Source organism: Leucopleurus acutus (genome assembly GCF_964270905.1).
Source record: "Leucopleurus acutus genome assembly, chromosome: 1".
Lineage (NCBI taxonomy): Eukaryota > Metazoa > Chordata > Mammalia > Artiodactyla > Delphinidae > Leucopleurus > Leucopleurus acutus.
Window position 1 is genome coordinate 2,921,422 of NC_139142.1, and position 17,008 is coordinate 2,938,429.

General features: G+C 52.5%; 1 protein-coding gene across 1 annotated transcript in view; it reads right to left on the bottom strand.

Moving 5' to 3' along the window:
* The window catches only part of DYNC1H1 (dynein cytoplasmic 1 heavy chain 1), a 66,222-nt gene that overhangs the window by 19,623 nt on the left and 29,591 nt on the right, over positions 1–17,008 (bottom strand). The window contains exons 22-43 of the mRNA XM_082854100.1: positions 16,607–16,773; positions 16,331–16,504; positions 15,457–15,622; positions 15,186–15,374; positions 14,898–15,092; positions 13,945–14,227; positions 13,335–13,435; positions 12,581–12,740; positions 11,328–11,571; positions 10,969–11,152; positions 10,489–10,701; positions 9,495–9,733; positions 9,155–9,311; positions 7,247–7,474; positions 6,515–6,745; positions 6,226–6,366; positions 5,809–6,042; positions 5,516–5,722; positions 5,305–5,426; positions 4,673–4,838; positions 3,403–3,566; positions 935–1,064 (exon numbers count right to left, since the gene is read on the bottom strand). Coding sequence (XP_082710226.1) covers positions 935–1,064; positions 3,403–3,566; positions 4,673–4,838; positions 5,305–5,426; positions 5,516–5,722; positions 5,809–6,042; positions 6,226–6,366; positions 6,515–6,745; positions 7,247–7,474; positions 9,155–9,311; positions 9,495–9,733; positions 10,489–10,701; positions 10,969–11,152; positions 11,328–11,571; positions 12,581–12,740; positions 13,335–13,435; positions 13,945–14,227; positions 14,898–15,092; positions 15,186–15,374; positions 15,457–15,622; positions 16,331–16,504; positions 16,607–16,773 — 4,095 coding nt within the window. The remainder of the gene's footprint in view (positions 1–934; positions 1,065–3,402; positions 3,567–4,672; positions 4,839–5,304; positions 5,427–5,515; positions 5,723–5,808; positions 6,043–6,225; positions 6,367–6,514; positions 6,746–7,246; positions 7,475–9,154; positions 9,312–9,494; positions 9,734–10,488; positions 10,702–10,968; positions 11,153–11,327; positions 11,572–12,580; positions 12,741–13,334; positions 13,436–13,944; positions 14,228–14,897; positions 15,093–15,185; positions 15,375–15,456; positions 15,623–16,330; positions 16,505–16,606; positions 16,774–17,008) is intronic.

The window sequence follows — 17,008 nt, forward strand, 5'->3', positions numbered from 1 at the left end:
AGGAAGCAGCAAATGGACCCATGGACAGGACAGAGCTCTGTAACAGACTCACGCGCACAGGGAAACCCATGTGACAGTGCGACACTGCAGAGTCCCAGTGCTGGGACCGTGGACATGCACAAAAGAAAAACTGAAAATGAACCCACAGCTCACCCCATACACTAACTCAATTCAGATGGATTAAGGGTTTAAACGATATTCCATTACGAATGTTTGTTCTTCAAAAGACGCTATAAAGAGAGGGAAAAGACAAGCCACTGGGAGAAGATGGTGCCCATAAATGAAACAGGATTAGTATCTAGAGTCTAGAAATAAATAGGAAATTCTAGAAACACTGAGCAAATCTCTCTTGTTCGTCTTGCTTCTGTGCCTTTGCTCCTATCAGGCCCTGTGCCTGCCATGCCCTTGCCGACACTCAGATGAAGGCCTATGGACACTTGCCTAAGCCCCTATGTCAGGGTCAGCTCTCCCAAGGTGGGGCCATCCACCCCATGAGACGGAGCTCCTAAAGGAAGGCTGTCCTCATTCCTAAATCAGCATCGCCTACCGAAGGACATGCACATCAAGACTGTCCTTTCCTACGATGTCGGATGTCGGCTCTCTTTTTCAGAGAAAATGGCAGCTCACAGCTATTCTGGAAATGTCACTCTGTTTAGCATCCTAGTATACGAAACATTTTCACACAAGTTATCCCTAACTGCCCTGATTTCACTGAAGTCCCGTCTCCTGCTGGTTGGATCCACAGCTCTTGGAGCGGTCCTGGGATTCTCTGCCCTGAATTATCAACGGCTGCAAATACGTGGCCCATCATGCCTACAGCCGCAGCTTCCTTTATAGTGCCCTTCAAGGCAAAGACGTTTCTGACGAGAAGGGAATTCTAACTAGAAGGACAGGAGCAAAGAAAAGTATTCCTAACGTGATGTAGACGCGTTACCTTTGACAACCAGTTGCTGTACAGGATGGGCCGGCTCATCGCCTTCTCCTTGTCTATGTTGGGGAAGTGCTTCAGAGCAACCATGTCAATATTTTCGTCGGTCCAACGCCTCTCCTCATCTTCTACAAGTCTGTCGGAAGAGAAGACAGAGGCCATGATGAGAAAACACCTGGTTTTGTGGGTGCTGTGGGCTACTCCAAGGGCTGGCATTAGTCTTCTACCAGAAATTTTCATTTTCTACAAATGGAAGAACCTAAGACTCTGAACTCGAGATGACTTAAGTAGTCCGAAACATAGATATAAAATACGAAAATCTTAAAAAAATAAACTCCTCTAAAGATGTTTAATTACATTGATTTACAAAATGAAAACTTCATTTTAGTTTCTAAGCTTGCTTAATATAAATGTTTCAAGTATCAAGGGGCATTATGGGAACAGAAATAGAGAACTACAAGGTGTACAGTTTTGGAAACACAGGGCTTACGGAGGAAACCACAGAGCAAGCAGGTGAGACTCTAACTGTCCCTATAGGTGTGGGAGGTACCTTCTGAGCAGCTGAATACATGATAACTTAGGCTACCAGGTGAAGGTCCAATGAGCATGTCACGTACTTACCGTAGCCAACCAGAATTTAGAAGCACAACTGCTACTGCGAAATTTCAATCTAAACAAAATTATATCTCTGGTATGTTAAGAAATATAAAAATGATACTGTAGCCCAATTATTTTTTTTAATTAAAGAAGGGAGAATGAAGGTAGCTCACGTAACATAAAAAGGACCGCCTTTTAAAGTGGCAGAGCCGCGATACGAGAGCTGAAAGCTGGGCTGCCAGGGCTCGTGTGCCCCCGCTCTGCCTTGGTTAGCCCATCTCTCTCCCTGGCGCTCTGCAGGGCAGCTCTGTGGGAAATGAGAACTCCAAGGAGGCTGGCGTGGAGCCCAGTCATCTACAACAACGCAATATTCCAAGACTCCTCGAAAGCATGGGTGAGAAAAGCTGCCTGAAGGCAAGAATAACTGGTCCAGACGTGTAGCTGCCAAAGGCTGAAGTATTTCTTAGCCTGGAGGGAACCATCTGCCTTGCGTTCTGCCAGGGGAGTAACTACTAACCGACTCCTACGACTACCCACGCCTGAGGCCATGAGTGGTCAGAGGAGCTTGTCCTGCTGGGACCGTGTCCTCTACGGATGGGCCACCTCGGGCGACCTCACACGTAGCCCGGGCCCGAGGGGTCCTGCCCTCCTGCTCCTACTCTGCAGCCCCTCTTGCTCTGTTCCGAGTAACCTGTTCACGGGCAGAACATTTCCCCAAATAGTTTGCAACAGGAAATCGTGGTGCTGCACTAAATAGTAAATCAGTTAAGATTTGTTGTTTGTTAGAAGTTTAGAGTTAAAGCAACACAAGTCTAACTTTTTCTCACTAATCAAAAATGAGCCTAAAAGGCTATGAAGGACTGCAGTGCTGAGATACAAAAAATTAACAATATAAGAAAAATCAATAAAAATGACACAGCAGGAACTAGGAAAACTAAGAATCTACTGTAAGACAAAGATCGTACACAACTATAAACAAAGAATACAAGAAAAAGATTCTGATTTAAAAAGGTCAACAGGGACTTTCCTGGTGGCGCAGTGGTTAAGAATCCACCTGCCAATGTAGGGGACGTAGGTTCAAGCCCTGGTCCAGGAAGATCCCACATGCCATGGAGCAACTAAGCCCGTGCGCCACAACTACTGAGCCTGCGTGCCTAGAGTCCTTGCTCCGCAACAAGAGAAGCCACCACAGTGAGAAGCCCGCTCACCGCAACGAAGAGCAGCCCCCTGCTCGCCCAGGCTAGAGAAAGCCTGCGCGCAGCAACGAAGACCCAACGCAGCCAAAAATAAATGAATAATAAAAAAAAAGGTCAATAATTTTCAAGATGCCTTGAGAGAGAAAACGACTCAACTTTTTACTGAGACTTACGACGTTCAAACCACAAAACCTTCCACAATCCAAGCTGACCACTACAGCCACTAGCAAGTCTCTCCCTTCAGTACTGGTCACTTAACTAGAAAAAGTCAAAACTTGCAAGACTTGAAATAAGTGGCCAACAGGTAAAAAGAGAAAACTAAAGTCCCAGAGATACAGCTGCAAATCCTCTGATGAGAGCAAAGACTGAGGGTGAGGAAGGGGTGGTGGTTACGGAACTGCACCCCAGGCTGCTGTTAGAAGGCACTGAAATTCACCTGTGACCTCTGTGCCCTGACCTTGTGTGGGGCCCACCCGACAGTGAAAGAGGTGAGTTAAAGTGCCTTGCCCGAGGTTCCCGGTAACCAGCAGGGCCGTCGGGGCCTCGTACATAGGGGTGGCCGTGATCAACCCCCAGATGCAAGGCTGCCCTCGCCACCTCACTCCTGTCCATCACCAGCTCAGCCTGCCTCATGCAGACCCTAACTCGGGGGGTCGGAAGGGTCAACATCCTTGGTTTTACCTGTCCTGGAAGAGACGGAGGGCTTCATGTGCCCAAATCCGAATGAGGCCTTCCACAGGCAGAGTCTCCAGGGGTCTCAGTGCCTCGAAGATACCTCGCACCCACCGGGTCATTTCACGGGGTGAGTAGATATAGTGGGGCTGTGTGTCCTGAGTGAACCTCTCCTGCAGGAATCGAAAAGATGCAAGTTACATGTAAATGTCCTAAGACACGGAAAGTAGTTAAAAAGTCAAATGCAGTATAACATTTTTATATTAAGAATAAAGACTCTAGACCCTGGAATATTTGAGAATGAATTGGTAAATAATGTTGGGACTACTGTTCAGCAGATCCAAGTTGCTCACTTTATGTTGCAATTAATTATATTTAAAGATTTATACGTAAAAAAAAAATAGGGCTTCCCTGGTGGCGCAGTGGTTGAGAGTCCCCCTGCTGATGCAGGGGACGCGGGTTCGTGCCCCGGTCCGGGAGGGTCCCACGTGCCGTGGAGCTGCTGGGCCCGTGAGCCATGGCCGCTGGGCCTGCGCGTCCGGAGCCTGTGCTCCACAACGGGAGAGGCCACAGCAGTGAGAGGCCCGCGTACCGCAAAAAAAAAAAAAAAAAAAAAAAAAAAAAAAAAAAAGATGGCTGTCTCAGTGGAAAGTCGGCAGTTCTCTTGCAAGGGCCCTTGTCAGAGGCTGACAAAGAAACGAAAGCCAAAACCGTGAGAGCCACTCCTGCTCATCCGGTGGGCAAAGATCTTTTTTTTTTTTTTTTTTGGCAGTGCCCCGCAGCACGTGGGATCTTAGCTCCCCAACCAGGGATCGAACCCGCGCCCCCTGCATTGGAGGGATGGAGTCTTCACTACCGGACTGCCTGGGAAGTCCCAGTGGGCAAAGACCTTTGCAATAAATATTTTTTCAAGGCTGAAAGAGGCACTGTGGTGGAACTGTAACCGGTCCAGCCCCGACAGGTTTGGCCACATGCAGTCACCACAAACACTGCAGAAGAACAAGTACAAACAGGCACATGTTGGTGCTGTTGAAACAGAAGTGGCCACGTCCTTTTAGAAACGGCACAGCACGGTCTCGGTTTCGTAAGGGGAATGAACACATGTACATGTGCCAGACGAGGACGGCAAGAACAAGAGGATATTTGCGGTTGCAGAACCGGCCGGAAGCATCATCTGTTGAGACCCTGGAGCAAGTCTCCCGGCTCAGCCGGAGCTCCAGGTGAAGCTCAGTCTCTCAACAGAGCCTTTCGGTCACGACGGGGCAAAGACGCCACACACCTGGGACATGGTGTAGAATTCCACCATCGCCGCGGTGAGAGGCTCTGCGTATGTGCGCAGGGATGGGATGAGGCGCAGCATGGCCCGGTTGAAGGTGCCGTAGATCTGCGTCAGGGAGGCGGGTCCCGGGTAATCCACATACACCACAGGCACGTGACGCAGGAACCTACACAAAGACAGCCCGGCTCAGCCTCGTATGGGGTGAGGGGCAGCATGCCTGGGAGGGCTGCCTCCCTGTCCCAGGCCGACCGGGGGCTTCCTGACCCGCCCCCACGGCTTCACGCCACAGCTCACTGAGGTCTCACTCAAACTACTCGGGCCTGGGTCTGACACGTACCTGTAGATGCAAAAAACCAGAAAAAACCCAGCAAAGGTGGGAAAACGATTCAGGCTTATTTCAGCCTCATCCTGGCCCTACAGGCAGGTCTGGGGCAGCTCACTACTGCCCAGCAAGTCGTCGCTTTCATTTTGAGTGTGTTCCCAGCACAGTGACATAACCCCAGAGGAACCCCACGACGAGCAGTATTCTGTTACCTTTTATAATGACAACTACAGTTTCGTCATGCTACATTTAAAGCAAACCCGGAACTGGTGTGTGTGAGATCAGGGAAGTCTACGGGGCTGTGTGTTACCTGTGAGAGAGGGGCTTCCTTCCAGGATCAGTGGGCGGGTTACAAGCCCCGACAAACTGGATCCTCTCCAGCTTCACCCAAGTTTGATCTGAGGTTCGGTAAAAGCCTCCGTGCTCCACCATCTGAGGGCAAGGGGGAGTGAGACACGTTAGGGGCAAACGTGAACAGGACACATCGTGGAGGAGAGGGCACCTCGTGGACATAAACACACCTGTCTGATGAAGGATATGACCCTCTGCGTCCCGTATTTATCCATGTCTGGCAGGTTGATTTCATCACAGAACAACACCAGCCACTTCCCAAGCTGAACAGGGGCCAGGACGACCCCGTTTGGTGTGCGTCTGTACTCGCAGTAGTGGTCAAAAGTCTTCAGCAGGAGCTCTGGAGTAGTAGCGCTGGAGAAGTTAAGACCCACGACCTGGAGAAGGGAAGAAACAAGTGAGGTGCTGGAAGGCCGACCCCGTGCTGGAGCCCCAGGCCCGCTGCCCACTCCAGCCTCTTTACCTCCATGTCGGGCAGGGCCCGGAGGGCGCTGAAGAGCGTCATGGTCTTGCCAGACCCAGGAGGGCCGCACAAGACCAGCGGCTTGTGCTCGGCCAGCCAGGTGTACAAGAGGGCCTCGTGGCGGACCGTGTCCAGCGTTGGCACGACGACGTCAGGGGCGGCCACCTTATGCGTCTCCACTTCAATCTGAGGCACCTTGGCCTGCCACGGCGACCATTCTCCGCTGATGGACACCTGCACACACGGGCGGGCGCCGGTCACCCTGGGACCCATGTTCCTGCTCACCTACAAGACTTGCTCACTGTCACGCAAGTCAGAACCTCCAAGTCAACCTGCATCCCTTGTGCCACAGAAGACGAAAAGGACAAAACCCTCCTACGGAAGAAAAGGCGACATCCAGTCGAGGCGCGCACTCACTTCGTAGTCGATGATGGGGATGTTGGGAGCAGCGGGCAGTGGCACCGTCGTGATCCTTCTGATGTATTCACCCAGCTCTGCTCTCATTTTCAGCCGACTGTCTCCAGACAAGGACCAAAGGATGGCGTAAACCAGATACCGCTATTGGAATAGGAAGTGGGTCCCGTTTTGAATGGAATTTCAACAATAAAGGAAAGACATTTATAACGATGTTACCCTGAAGCAGTGGTGCCCAGAGATGCTGCCGGCACCTCCCCCAGCACCTGGCCACAGCTGGACCCCTCCTGACCTGGATGTAGCGCTCCAGCTGCTCGATCTGCATGGGGAAGTCGGGGTGGTTGGCGTTGTACTGGGCCACGTTGCGGCAGGCCTGGTGCAGCATGGAGAAGAGCGAGCCCAGGCAGCGCAGGCGTGTCAGGTCCATGATGTGCTCCAGCTTGAAGGCGTGCTCCAGGGCCTTGGTGACCAGGCCGTTGGATGTGAAGTACGGCTGCATGATCGTCGCTGCGTCCCTCTGGATCTACAGGAGGGAGTGAATGATGCTTAGCTACCATCTCAAAAAGCGGGGAGGTTTTCATCTCCTCTAACCTAGGCCCAGGAGAGGATCACGCAACTGTGAAAAGTAGTTTTATGGGTTGAAAAAATGAGGAATGAAGCTTCAACGACCAACCCTTTATTCCTTCATCTTGGTGGTTCTCAAAAAAAAAAAATAATCACGCTTCCTAGGAACATTGGTCTCCACCATCGAAATGCAAAAGGTCCACCTTTCATCAATTTGCAAAGAAAACTGAAAGAATTCTTTAAATTTTCCGTGCACGGCTACGCTTTTGCAGCAGCGACTGCACTGATTATGCAAACCTCCAGCGAGTGGCCGGCTTCAGCAGCGGAGCAGTGACCATCGTGAAAAGCACGCCGCCTTCCAGATGCTCAGGGTGGGACACCCGGCCTGGCTCTGCGCAGCGGCCCAGCACCCTCAGGTGCCAGCTGGCTGCACTCGGCGGAGCGGTGCTGGCCCGCGTACCTGCAGCATCGGGGAGGCGGCCTCCTCGCCCTCGTCCTCCTTGCCCTTGCGCCGGCGCTGGGCCTCGTCCTCCCCCTCGTCCAGGGGGATGCTGCGCAGCCTGGCCAGGAAGTTGTTGAATATCATGTCCGTGCTGAGCACGTCCTCGCTGAACCAGACCATGCCGCAGCGCGACACCGTGGCCAGGGTGGCGTACTTCAGGTCCTGCACTTCAAACATTATGCGCACCTTGAGAGAAGAGAACACCGAGCACGGTTAATGACATGGGTTTGGTACAGACCCGGGTACTAAGATTACTTTACCTATATGCCCACTGAAAGAGCAACTTAAATCCAATCTCACGGCACTTGGTTTAGAAGTAAAAATGTCTACGGTTTGCCTCATCACAACATCCGCCAACACTCTCTCCCTGAGAATCTGGGCGGGAAAAAACCTGTGTGTGCTGGGGAGGAGAGGAGAGGAGAGGAGAGGAGAGGAGAGGAGAGGAGAGGGGAGGAGAGGAGCTCTGGTGGGACGGAGCCAATAGCTCCCTGGGTGGCAGGGCCAGCAGTGAGGTGCTGTGGCCAGGTTCCTGGCCTCGAACCCGCCGGCAGGCTGGCCAGCAGGGTCCCCTTTCGCACGTGGGGTTGGCAGCCTCGCCGGGTCCCACTGCTAGTCGCCAGTGGGGCTGAGATTCAAACTGGACCATCTGATCCCAGAGCCTTAACATCACTGCTAACACGCCTCACAAGGAGATCAATCTTTCTGACAACAGTTAGAATCCACTGGGTAGTGAGCTGTAAGAAAGGAACCCGACAAGTCAAATCAAGACACGAGTCTGCATACGTGCATGTTCCCAGACCCGCGGCTTGGTTTCTGAAGCGGCGATAACCACCGATGCTGACCCTGCGTCGCAGGAAAGGCTCCTGCTCCCCAGCGGCTCAGGAGTGCGGCCGGACTCCTCCCTTCCCTTCCACCCACCTCCAGCCCGTCAGCCGACCCCACTGGCACAAGCTTGAACTCATGCCCACAGCTCAGCTACTTCTCAGCACCTCCACGGCTGTGCCTGGGGTGCCGTGGCCTCCCAGCTCACCTAGCGCGCAAGCTCTAGTCCTCAGTGACCCCGGGCCTGACCTCATCTCGCCTGTTCCCCCTTGGGTCCCGCCCCAACTTCTCTCCACATCAGCCAACTGCCCCGCTCTCCTCGCACACGCCGGGCACAGCCAGACGCTCCTCCCCCGCCATCCGCCCCTCCACCTGGAACGCCCGGAAGCCACAGGAGCCGCCCCCTCGTGCCCTCAGCTTCCCAGGGGAGCCTCAGCGCCGCCCCTTCTGCCAGTGCAAGCTCCACCCCTTGGCACCGGCGGCTGCTCTCCTCCAGTTTACTTTCTCCGTAGCCCCATCACCACTTATCCTGTCTGTCTCCCACCTCAGACTGTGAGCCCTGGGAGAGCAGGGGTTTTGTCTGTGTTGTTTACAGCTACATCTTCAGCATCTAGAACAAGGCCCGGCACACGACGGGACTCCAGAAAAGTGGGGTCAAAGTATGAACGCACGCCCAGGCCAGGCCTGCCCATGTTGACCGCTGTCAGGGGGCGTGGTCAGGACCTGGATCGAGTGCTCATTCCCAAGGGATGACCCTGAAAGTGTCCATATGTAAATCCCCTGTTCTGCCATTTCCCAGAGATCCTAACTACAACCCCACCTCACGGAGCTGTAGGAAAGGCTACCCGGGAATTACCGAGTAGGCTTAATATTCAGCAAGTAGTGGAAAGTCATGAATGAACGCTTTGAAAACATTTCTCACCAGCCACAGGAATGGAAAGAATGTAGCACAGAGAGGCCCCGACACTGACTGCTGCCACAGAGGCTGGAGCCGCTCCCCCGGCCGCGCGCCAGGCAGTCAGGGCGGGATACTTAGCCTCGTACGTTGGGCGGAAGGCTGAGGCGCTCTCCGTTGGGCAGGGTCAGCAGCTTGTTGTCATCCAGCACCGAGTTCAAGTTCTCCACCCACTCGGGATCCACGTCGCCATCGAAGACGATCCACTGGCGCTTCTGCAGCTCGCCCCTCACGTTGTCTATGATCCTGGTGGGAGGATTTTACAGCAGCGGGTGACTGAGGTTGAAAACGCTCAGCCTGTAACGGTTTCTAAAGTGACTTTAATTTGTCCAGAGCGTGGTAAGAAGAATAACGTACGCTGTTACCACGAGGACAGAGTGCCTAGGTCCCAGTTCTCCGGAGTGCGGACACCCACCCAAGTGCACTTACTTTCTCAGAACATGTGTGAACAGCCCATCTGTCCATTCCCTGGTGTTGGGGTCCAGGGTTCCGTACAGGTGGTCTTTGCTGATGGCTTTAGGGTCGATGATATGGGCCACGCCCTCCACACCCTCGAGCCTCTCCAGAGCCTTCAGAAGAACGCGCCAGGCCATGCTCTTCCCGCTGCCCGAGGGCCCCACCATCATCAGGCCGTGGTTGATCTGGGTGATCTGATAGAGCTGGAGAACCTGAGGGCCAGACCGACCAGCACCGTGAGCACTCCAGAGAAAGAAGGTGGAAGGTTCCTCACCACTTCTCCCGCCGCCAAGCAAGAGACGTGTGCTGTGACTCTTCCAAGGCAAGTACTGGGACTTTCTAACCAGAGAGACCTTCAACTGGCCACAGCACAGCAAACACAGAGGGGTTTTACTGAACTGTGGAGCTGTCTGACTGAGTCAGGAGACGCTCACCGAGCTGCCTCAGGAGAGACCCCTGAGGTGCCCTGCCGGGAGGACAGAGACCGGATGAACGAGCCGCCTTGTCTAACCCAGGACCGCAGCGGAGGGTCAGCACGCACAGCTTGTGCACGTGACATGCTTTTTCTTAAGTGAATCTCACAGAGGAGATAAAGGAAAGAAGTCGATACAGAATGTAAACCCTATTGATTACACATTTATGTTGTTAATCGTGGTACTGGGAAGTCTTGTAAGCAGATCGTTTACCGCCATAGACGGTTTTCATCATGATCCCCTTTTAGCCAGCATTTTCAGAGAACAAACTGTACCACATAATTGAAAATTTCAGGTAAGTTTCCCTATCACTACTCTCAGGTTAAGAAAAAATCCTAACAGGACTTGGGGCAAATCTCCACAAACCAGACGACGCCCCTGGTGGACAAAGCCCGGTAAGACGCGGCTTCTCCACCAAGTCCACGGCCATCGTTGCCGCTCGTGGCCACCTGCGGGGTCTGTGAGGCGCCAGCCAACACCACGATCCCAGCTACCTTTTCAACCCACATCCCGCCGACTTCTTCTCCGTCTCCGTATGTCAGGTACATCTCCTGGCACACTTTCTTGAGCTCCTCCCTCAGCGCTGTCATCTCGCCCCGGTGATACTGGACCCCAGGGAACACGTCCGACAAGAGGCTGAAAAGCAGCGGGATGTCTTCTGCCACCAGCTTTGGCACCATCGTCTCACAGACGCTCTGGATCAGGATCTGCGTGGGGTGAAGGGGATGAGCCCTGCAGGGGGCGGCTCCACGTCTACTGCCCTGTCCCTGGAGGGCCCACGGCACAGCTGTCCCATGAGCAAGCAGTGGGGCCAGCGCCCTGCCCCCACCCCCGGCTTCCCGTCAAATGCGGGCCCCCTCCGTTCGCCCCGGGGCACGTGAGCCACAGCGAGAGCCCTCCAGGCGCGACTTCAGGGTGGCAAAGGGTAATGCAAGCAGAGCCTGGGCCTGAGCGGTTAGGGGCGCCCCGCCCACCTCTTGCTCAGGAAGATTCTCCGCGATCTCTCCTTCGTCCACCGCCTCCCCGCGCTCCGCCTTCTCCCTCTTGATCTTCTGGATCCGCTCCCGCTTCACGTTTCCGGCACTCACCAGCACGCTCTTCAGGGCTCGGAGACCAAAGTCGTAGTGGCTTTGAGAAGAGAGCTGCTCGTCGCATAGTCTAAAAGAGAAGGGGTTTTCTTAAAAAACAGCACACTTTGAGCACCAAGAGCATCGAACATCAAGAAATCAGAGACGGATACTTGGAAGGTAGTGTCGCAACTACACAGGTAAACTTTAAATGGCACACTTGACACATGCCAGAAACACGATTCGGAATAACTCAAGTGACTCACTTGAAGAACGGCACGATCTTGTTGGCAAGGACCTCAGCGGTGCGGAAGCCCTGTGAGTACAGCATGACCTGGGCGATGAGCTGCCGGTCGGGCTTGGTCATGGCCAAGCTCCGGAACAGCTTCTTCAAGTTGTCTGGAAGGTTCGACCGGCCCGCATAGCCGGGGTTCATGGTGATGAAGATGGCCATGTCTGGGCTCACCTTGACTTGTTTGTTCAGCAGCTCACAAGTAATGGGGGCAGAGGCTGAAAATCGGAGGATGGTGTTAAGACTCGTGATAGTCAAAAATCCACTCCAGAATCTCTCTAAAACTGCAGAGCAAGCGCCCATCTCCCTGCCGGCCCAGGACTCCAGGGGAGCTGGAGGCTCTCACCAGACACGATGCCCACCGGCCCAGGCAGGCCCATCTTCACCCACTTCACCCACACAAAAGCCGTCCGAATGTGTAACGGATCAAGTCCCAGAGGCAGGAAGCCCACTATCTGTGCATTACTGAGTGTCACAAGGTCAATGCAAGAACAGAAACACAGCCCAACCATAGTTGCAGAAATAAAAACCAATCCATGTTGTGACAAAACTGACCGGCTGAAGTCACGAGAATGACCCTCTCGTAGGGTCATCAAAGGAAAACACAAAATAAACAGCCCCCCGCCCCCCATCCCTGGACTACTTAGGGATCAGACTTCCTCCATAGGAGAACACGGAACATGGAGTACACAGGTACTAATTTGACACTCCTGTTGTTTTATTTAGGAGGTCTGGTAAGATGAGTTACCGTTATTATGGGAAAAAAGGGAACTTCAAAAGGTAAACTCTCCAACGTGGATGTATTTATTTACGTCCTCCAGCTCACGAGCCCAGGCTGTGTGCGCAACAAACTCCCGGGGCCCTCCGAGCAGGCACTCCCACCGTGACGAGGGCTCGTTCCCAACACTCTGGCCAGGAGGCCTGGCTCTGTGGGATGCAGGGAGGAGGAGGGGAATGCGGGGGGCCCAGAGCGGCTCAAACCTGTGTTGTGTGCAGACGCCGGGGGAGGGAGCACAGGGACTCTGCTACAGGGGAAGGACTCGCGGGGCTGCTCTGGGACGAGGGGTGCAGCGTTACCCTGGGCCCTACCGCCTGTCTTCACTCAGGATGCACTGCCCCGCCTGCAGCAGCGAGTCCTGGAGCTATGTTAAAGTCTCGCTTATTTCTGATCAAAGAGGCGACCCCCTCTGCGCCCTCCAGGCAACTGTAAGGAGAAGCCGGTCTCACTCTTATCGTAGCTGGGGCTGGAGTGCTCGCGCAGCGCCTCCTGGATGCACTGCACCTGCTGGGACACGGCCGACAGCATCCGCTCCTCCAGGCGGTTGAACTCGTCAAAGCAGCCCCATGCGCCCACCTGGCAAAGCCCCACAAAGATCCGTCCCATCGCCTGAAACGAGAAGGAGGGAAGGGAGCTGAAACCACGGCCGTGGTGCTGGCTGTACGGGGCTCTGATTCTGGCTTGGATGACTGGTCCCACCCTGGGCAAATCACATCTTGAAACCCTTGTCTGCTCATCTTTGAAATGGGAACAATATCGTCTTCCTCCCAGGGTGGGGGGGTGGTGGGAGGGGCTGTGAAGGTGGCATCAGCTTCACACATGAGGCAAGGAGCCCAGCCCCACAGGTCAAGTGCCTCATAAACAGTGGTACAAATGTAACGTATCATTTTTCCTCCTGTGCCAATAAAATCCCAATGACAAGGTTAACACGTTGTTTAAAAAACCTTTCCCATAGTATTTGTTTATTCCCAGGCATAGACACCAGGGAGATACGTTACACTGACGAGTTTGAAGAATTTGAAGACGTGAAGCTCAAGTCGGTGTCAAGCACGTGCTGGGAACCTCCAACAGCTCAAGTAACCCTGTCCCCAGAGGACCATGCTGTGCTGTAAGGCCAACACAGCTCGAAGAGGTACCGCCTGCTATTCCCCACCCAGCCCTCTCAGGCCCTTAACTCTAGGTGGTTCCCACAGAGCTTCTCACCTGGAAGTCAAAGGTTTCATCACAGTTGAAAACTAAAACAAAGCGTCCAAGCTGATGGCCGAGAGCTTTGACAGACTCGGTCTTCCCAGTCCCAGCAGGCCCTATTGTTTGAAGAAAAGGAATTGAGAACTCAAGTAAGAACACACCTTTAGTTTTAAGAACTGTAAAAAGCAATTCATTTTAAAAAACCGAAGTACAATCATCGCTCGGTCTCCATGTGGGCTGGTCCAGGACCCCTGCGTCTACCCAAATCCATGGACCCTCGGGTCCAATAGTTGGCCCTCCGTATCCACAGGTTCTGCATCCCTGGATTCAACCAACCTCGGATGGAAACTTTAATCCATGGTTGGGTCAGTCTGAGGATGTGAAACCGGTGAGCAGGAAGGGCCGACTGCCTATCTATTAAAACAACTCTGTGTCTAAGTGGACTCACGCAGTTCAAATCAATGTCGTTCGGGGGTCAAGTATAAATGTGATAGCCGCCAACGGGTTTAAAGTTTTAGAAGGTACCAGCCACGCAGTTAAGAAATACATTTAGATCATTTGCTTAATCTTGGAAAAGTACGTTTCCTATCTGACTCCACCTGTCCAGGTGTGGGGAGGGACTCACCGAAGGGGGACCCGCCCAACCTGGCCTCCAAGGCCTGTGTCATCGTCAGGTAGCAGCGGTCGGTGAGGGGGGTCTGGACCAGCTTGTCCTGGACACCCAGGTACTCAAAGCCATAGTTGAACTTGGCATTTGCCATTTGAATCGACAACTGCTGCAACACATCGGTTTGCTTAGGGTCAAAGTAAAACCGCATCTGGCTGAGCCACTCGAAAGACTTGGCGTTGTCAATCTTGCTCTTCATCAGGGACCTGGTGACGTCCCTCTGGTGAACCAACTCTGTGATCTGAAGAAAGAGTCACTTTAAAGAGCTTATCAGAAAGTACATTTCATGAGCTGAAGCATGTAAACTAAAGTACATAAGCGTATCCTCGGGGTGCGGGGGTTATTTAGTAGACTTTTAAATTGAGATTCTAGGTCCAGTTACAGTGTAAACATTCACTTTTAAAAACAACAGAACTGTTGTTCACTTTTAAAAACAATAAAACTGTTATTCATACAATGGAATTACACAGAATCAAGAGCCGCAGCAAAAACAAAGAAACAACAAACAAAAACTCTGCTAGTTGCAACTAGCATAAAACGTGATGGGAGAAGAGCTGTCTCTATCCTTACAGTCCATCTGCTGCACACGGCGGTGCAAAGGCCAGCAGCAAGCAACTCGGGCTCAGAGACACGCTGGGCTGGTCCGCCACGGGGCGTGTTCTCTGCGAAGGACAGGACGAGAGTGTGAAAGACCCAGAGGCACGAGTGTCACCCCTTTGTGTCGGGAGGTCGTGTGTGTTAACTCCTGTCCCCCAAGATTGCCTTTCAACAGTACCAGAGAGTCAAGTACACACCCCAGGCCATCCACTTGTTTTTCTCCCTGACACCAATTAGGATCTTTTTCAAGCGTGAGTTCTTTCAACTGTCCGAGGCGAAGCCCCAGGAGCCTGGCTGGGAGGAATGGGACTAACCAAGTGCTCCAGCTTGCGTCTCCGGAGCGGTGGCTGCTCCATGAGGACCGAGTCGGCCAGCACGTTGAGGGTGACCTCCACGTTGCTGAGCACGGAGTGCAGGGGGGCCGTGTCGCCGCTCCCGCCGACGCTGCTCAGCGCCGTCTCCACGTTCTCAGACCAGGCAATCTGGGCTGACAGGACCACGAGCTGGGCCTGCGAGACACGGCACACAAGACCCAAAAGGATGGTTTTAAAGATCAGCCAGTGCCCTCACCTTCGGACTGTCCCCCTTCTACTGGACAGTACCTGGTATTTGTCAATCCAGGTGATGTAGGTATTTGGGTCAATTGAAGTTGCTTTACCAAAAATCTCAACTTCTGTAACAGACTCAGCAAGGAGTTTGGCCAGCGTGACTCTCATCTCCTTCTCTACTAGGGTGAGCCACTCGTTGATTTTGGGATGTTCAGTAATTGACACGGGAGTTTTAAACATAACCTGAAATAAAGAAACTCTAAGAATTAAAGTGCGCAAAGATGGGAGTGAAGTGTTCTAAGTTACAATCAATGAATGTAACTACCTCCTCTCCTTCACGGGATGAGACGCCCAGGACGACAGAGTTGTCTTCATTTAGGATGATGCTCGAAACACCAGCAAACATTTTCTTGAAATGTTTCTGTAGCTTAGCTACATTCTTACTGTTTCCAATGATTTCAAGCAAATCTTCATCACCCACAAAATAAAACCTAAAATTAAAATAGCATGTAAGTTGCTAAAACATTACATATACACAAATAAGGGGAATCAAGGCAAAACTTCAAACTGTATAGGAAAGGAAGGTGGATATGGATTGTGACGGACCACCTCCAGCCTGAATTCAGATCACATCCAAATTTCTTCCAGCCCTCAGCAAAAGATACACACTCACCTAACAGATACTGAAGAGAAACTCAACGGGTTTCATGTAATTCACCGCACCTTAGGAATTTTTTAAAACCTGCTCTATTTATATTAAGCAAACTATTCAGAAAGAAAAGAATGCCACTTAGAAAATAAAATACAACTTCCCTGGTGGTCCAGTGGTTAAGACTCCATGCTTCCACCACAGGGAGCACGGGTTCGATCCCTGGTCAGGGAAGTTCCGCATGCCACACAGTGTGGCCAAAAAAAAAAAAAGAATCACAGCTAAATTTTTAAGAGATGCTAGCTGCCTGGGAGGGTGAATAATAGTTTAAATGAAGCTTAGTAAATGAACCCACGGTAGAAAATTAAGGATTATTTGTTATAATTAGGAAGCAATGGATGAAGGAGAAACGGTATTCACTAAATCGGTTACTGGTAACAAAACCCTTGACGTCACAGTGACCAACACACAGGCCAGGAGGGAGGGAGGGGCGGGAAGGAGGCGCCGGAGCTGACCTTCCCTTCGGTCCCCGTAAAAACCACCCTCTCACCTGGGGAAAGATGAGCGCTCTCTTTCCAGGTACTCTCCCAGGGCTTTCTGGATCTTTCCTAGCAGGTCTGCTAATCTCTCCAGCGACCTCTGTACCCCCTGGATGTTCAGAACATCCATGACCAGGGGAGACTTGGATACTTTTTTCATGAGAGCCAAGAATTCCGTGCTGATACTACAAATCGAATTAAGAGCGAGGTTAACGTCAGCCTTCGTGCAAAGGGTGGTTACCAGCCAAGCCTACCCTTCAGCCCTCCATCCCGGCTCGAGGCTGTACCTCTGGAACCGCTGGGTTTCCACTGGCAGCAGGTGTTTGATGTCTGCGCTGCCTGTGAAGATGCCCTCCAGGTAGACCCAGCGCCTCTGCACGTCGATCCACACGTCGAAGAGAGCCATGATCCGGTTCAGTTTGTCTTCCCAGCTCAGGGCATCCTCTTCAAACACCTAGCGGGTGGATGGAAGGCAGAGCTCAACTGCTGAACTCTCCACTCTCAGATACACCAGGACTCATGCCAATATGCAGATAAAGATCCTGTCAACTTACGTGACTCACATTTTCTACCAGAGGCACCTGGGAACTGTGAGTCTGGCCATTTTTATTTTTTAATTATTTAAAAAGAATCTATCTTGGCCACACAGCATGCTGGATCTTAGTTCCCCTACAGGGATCGAACCCGTG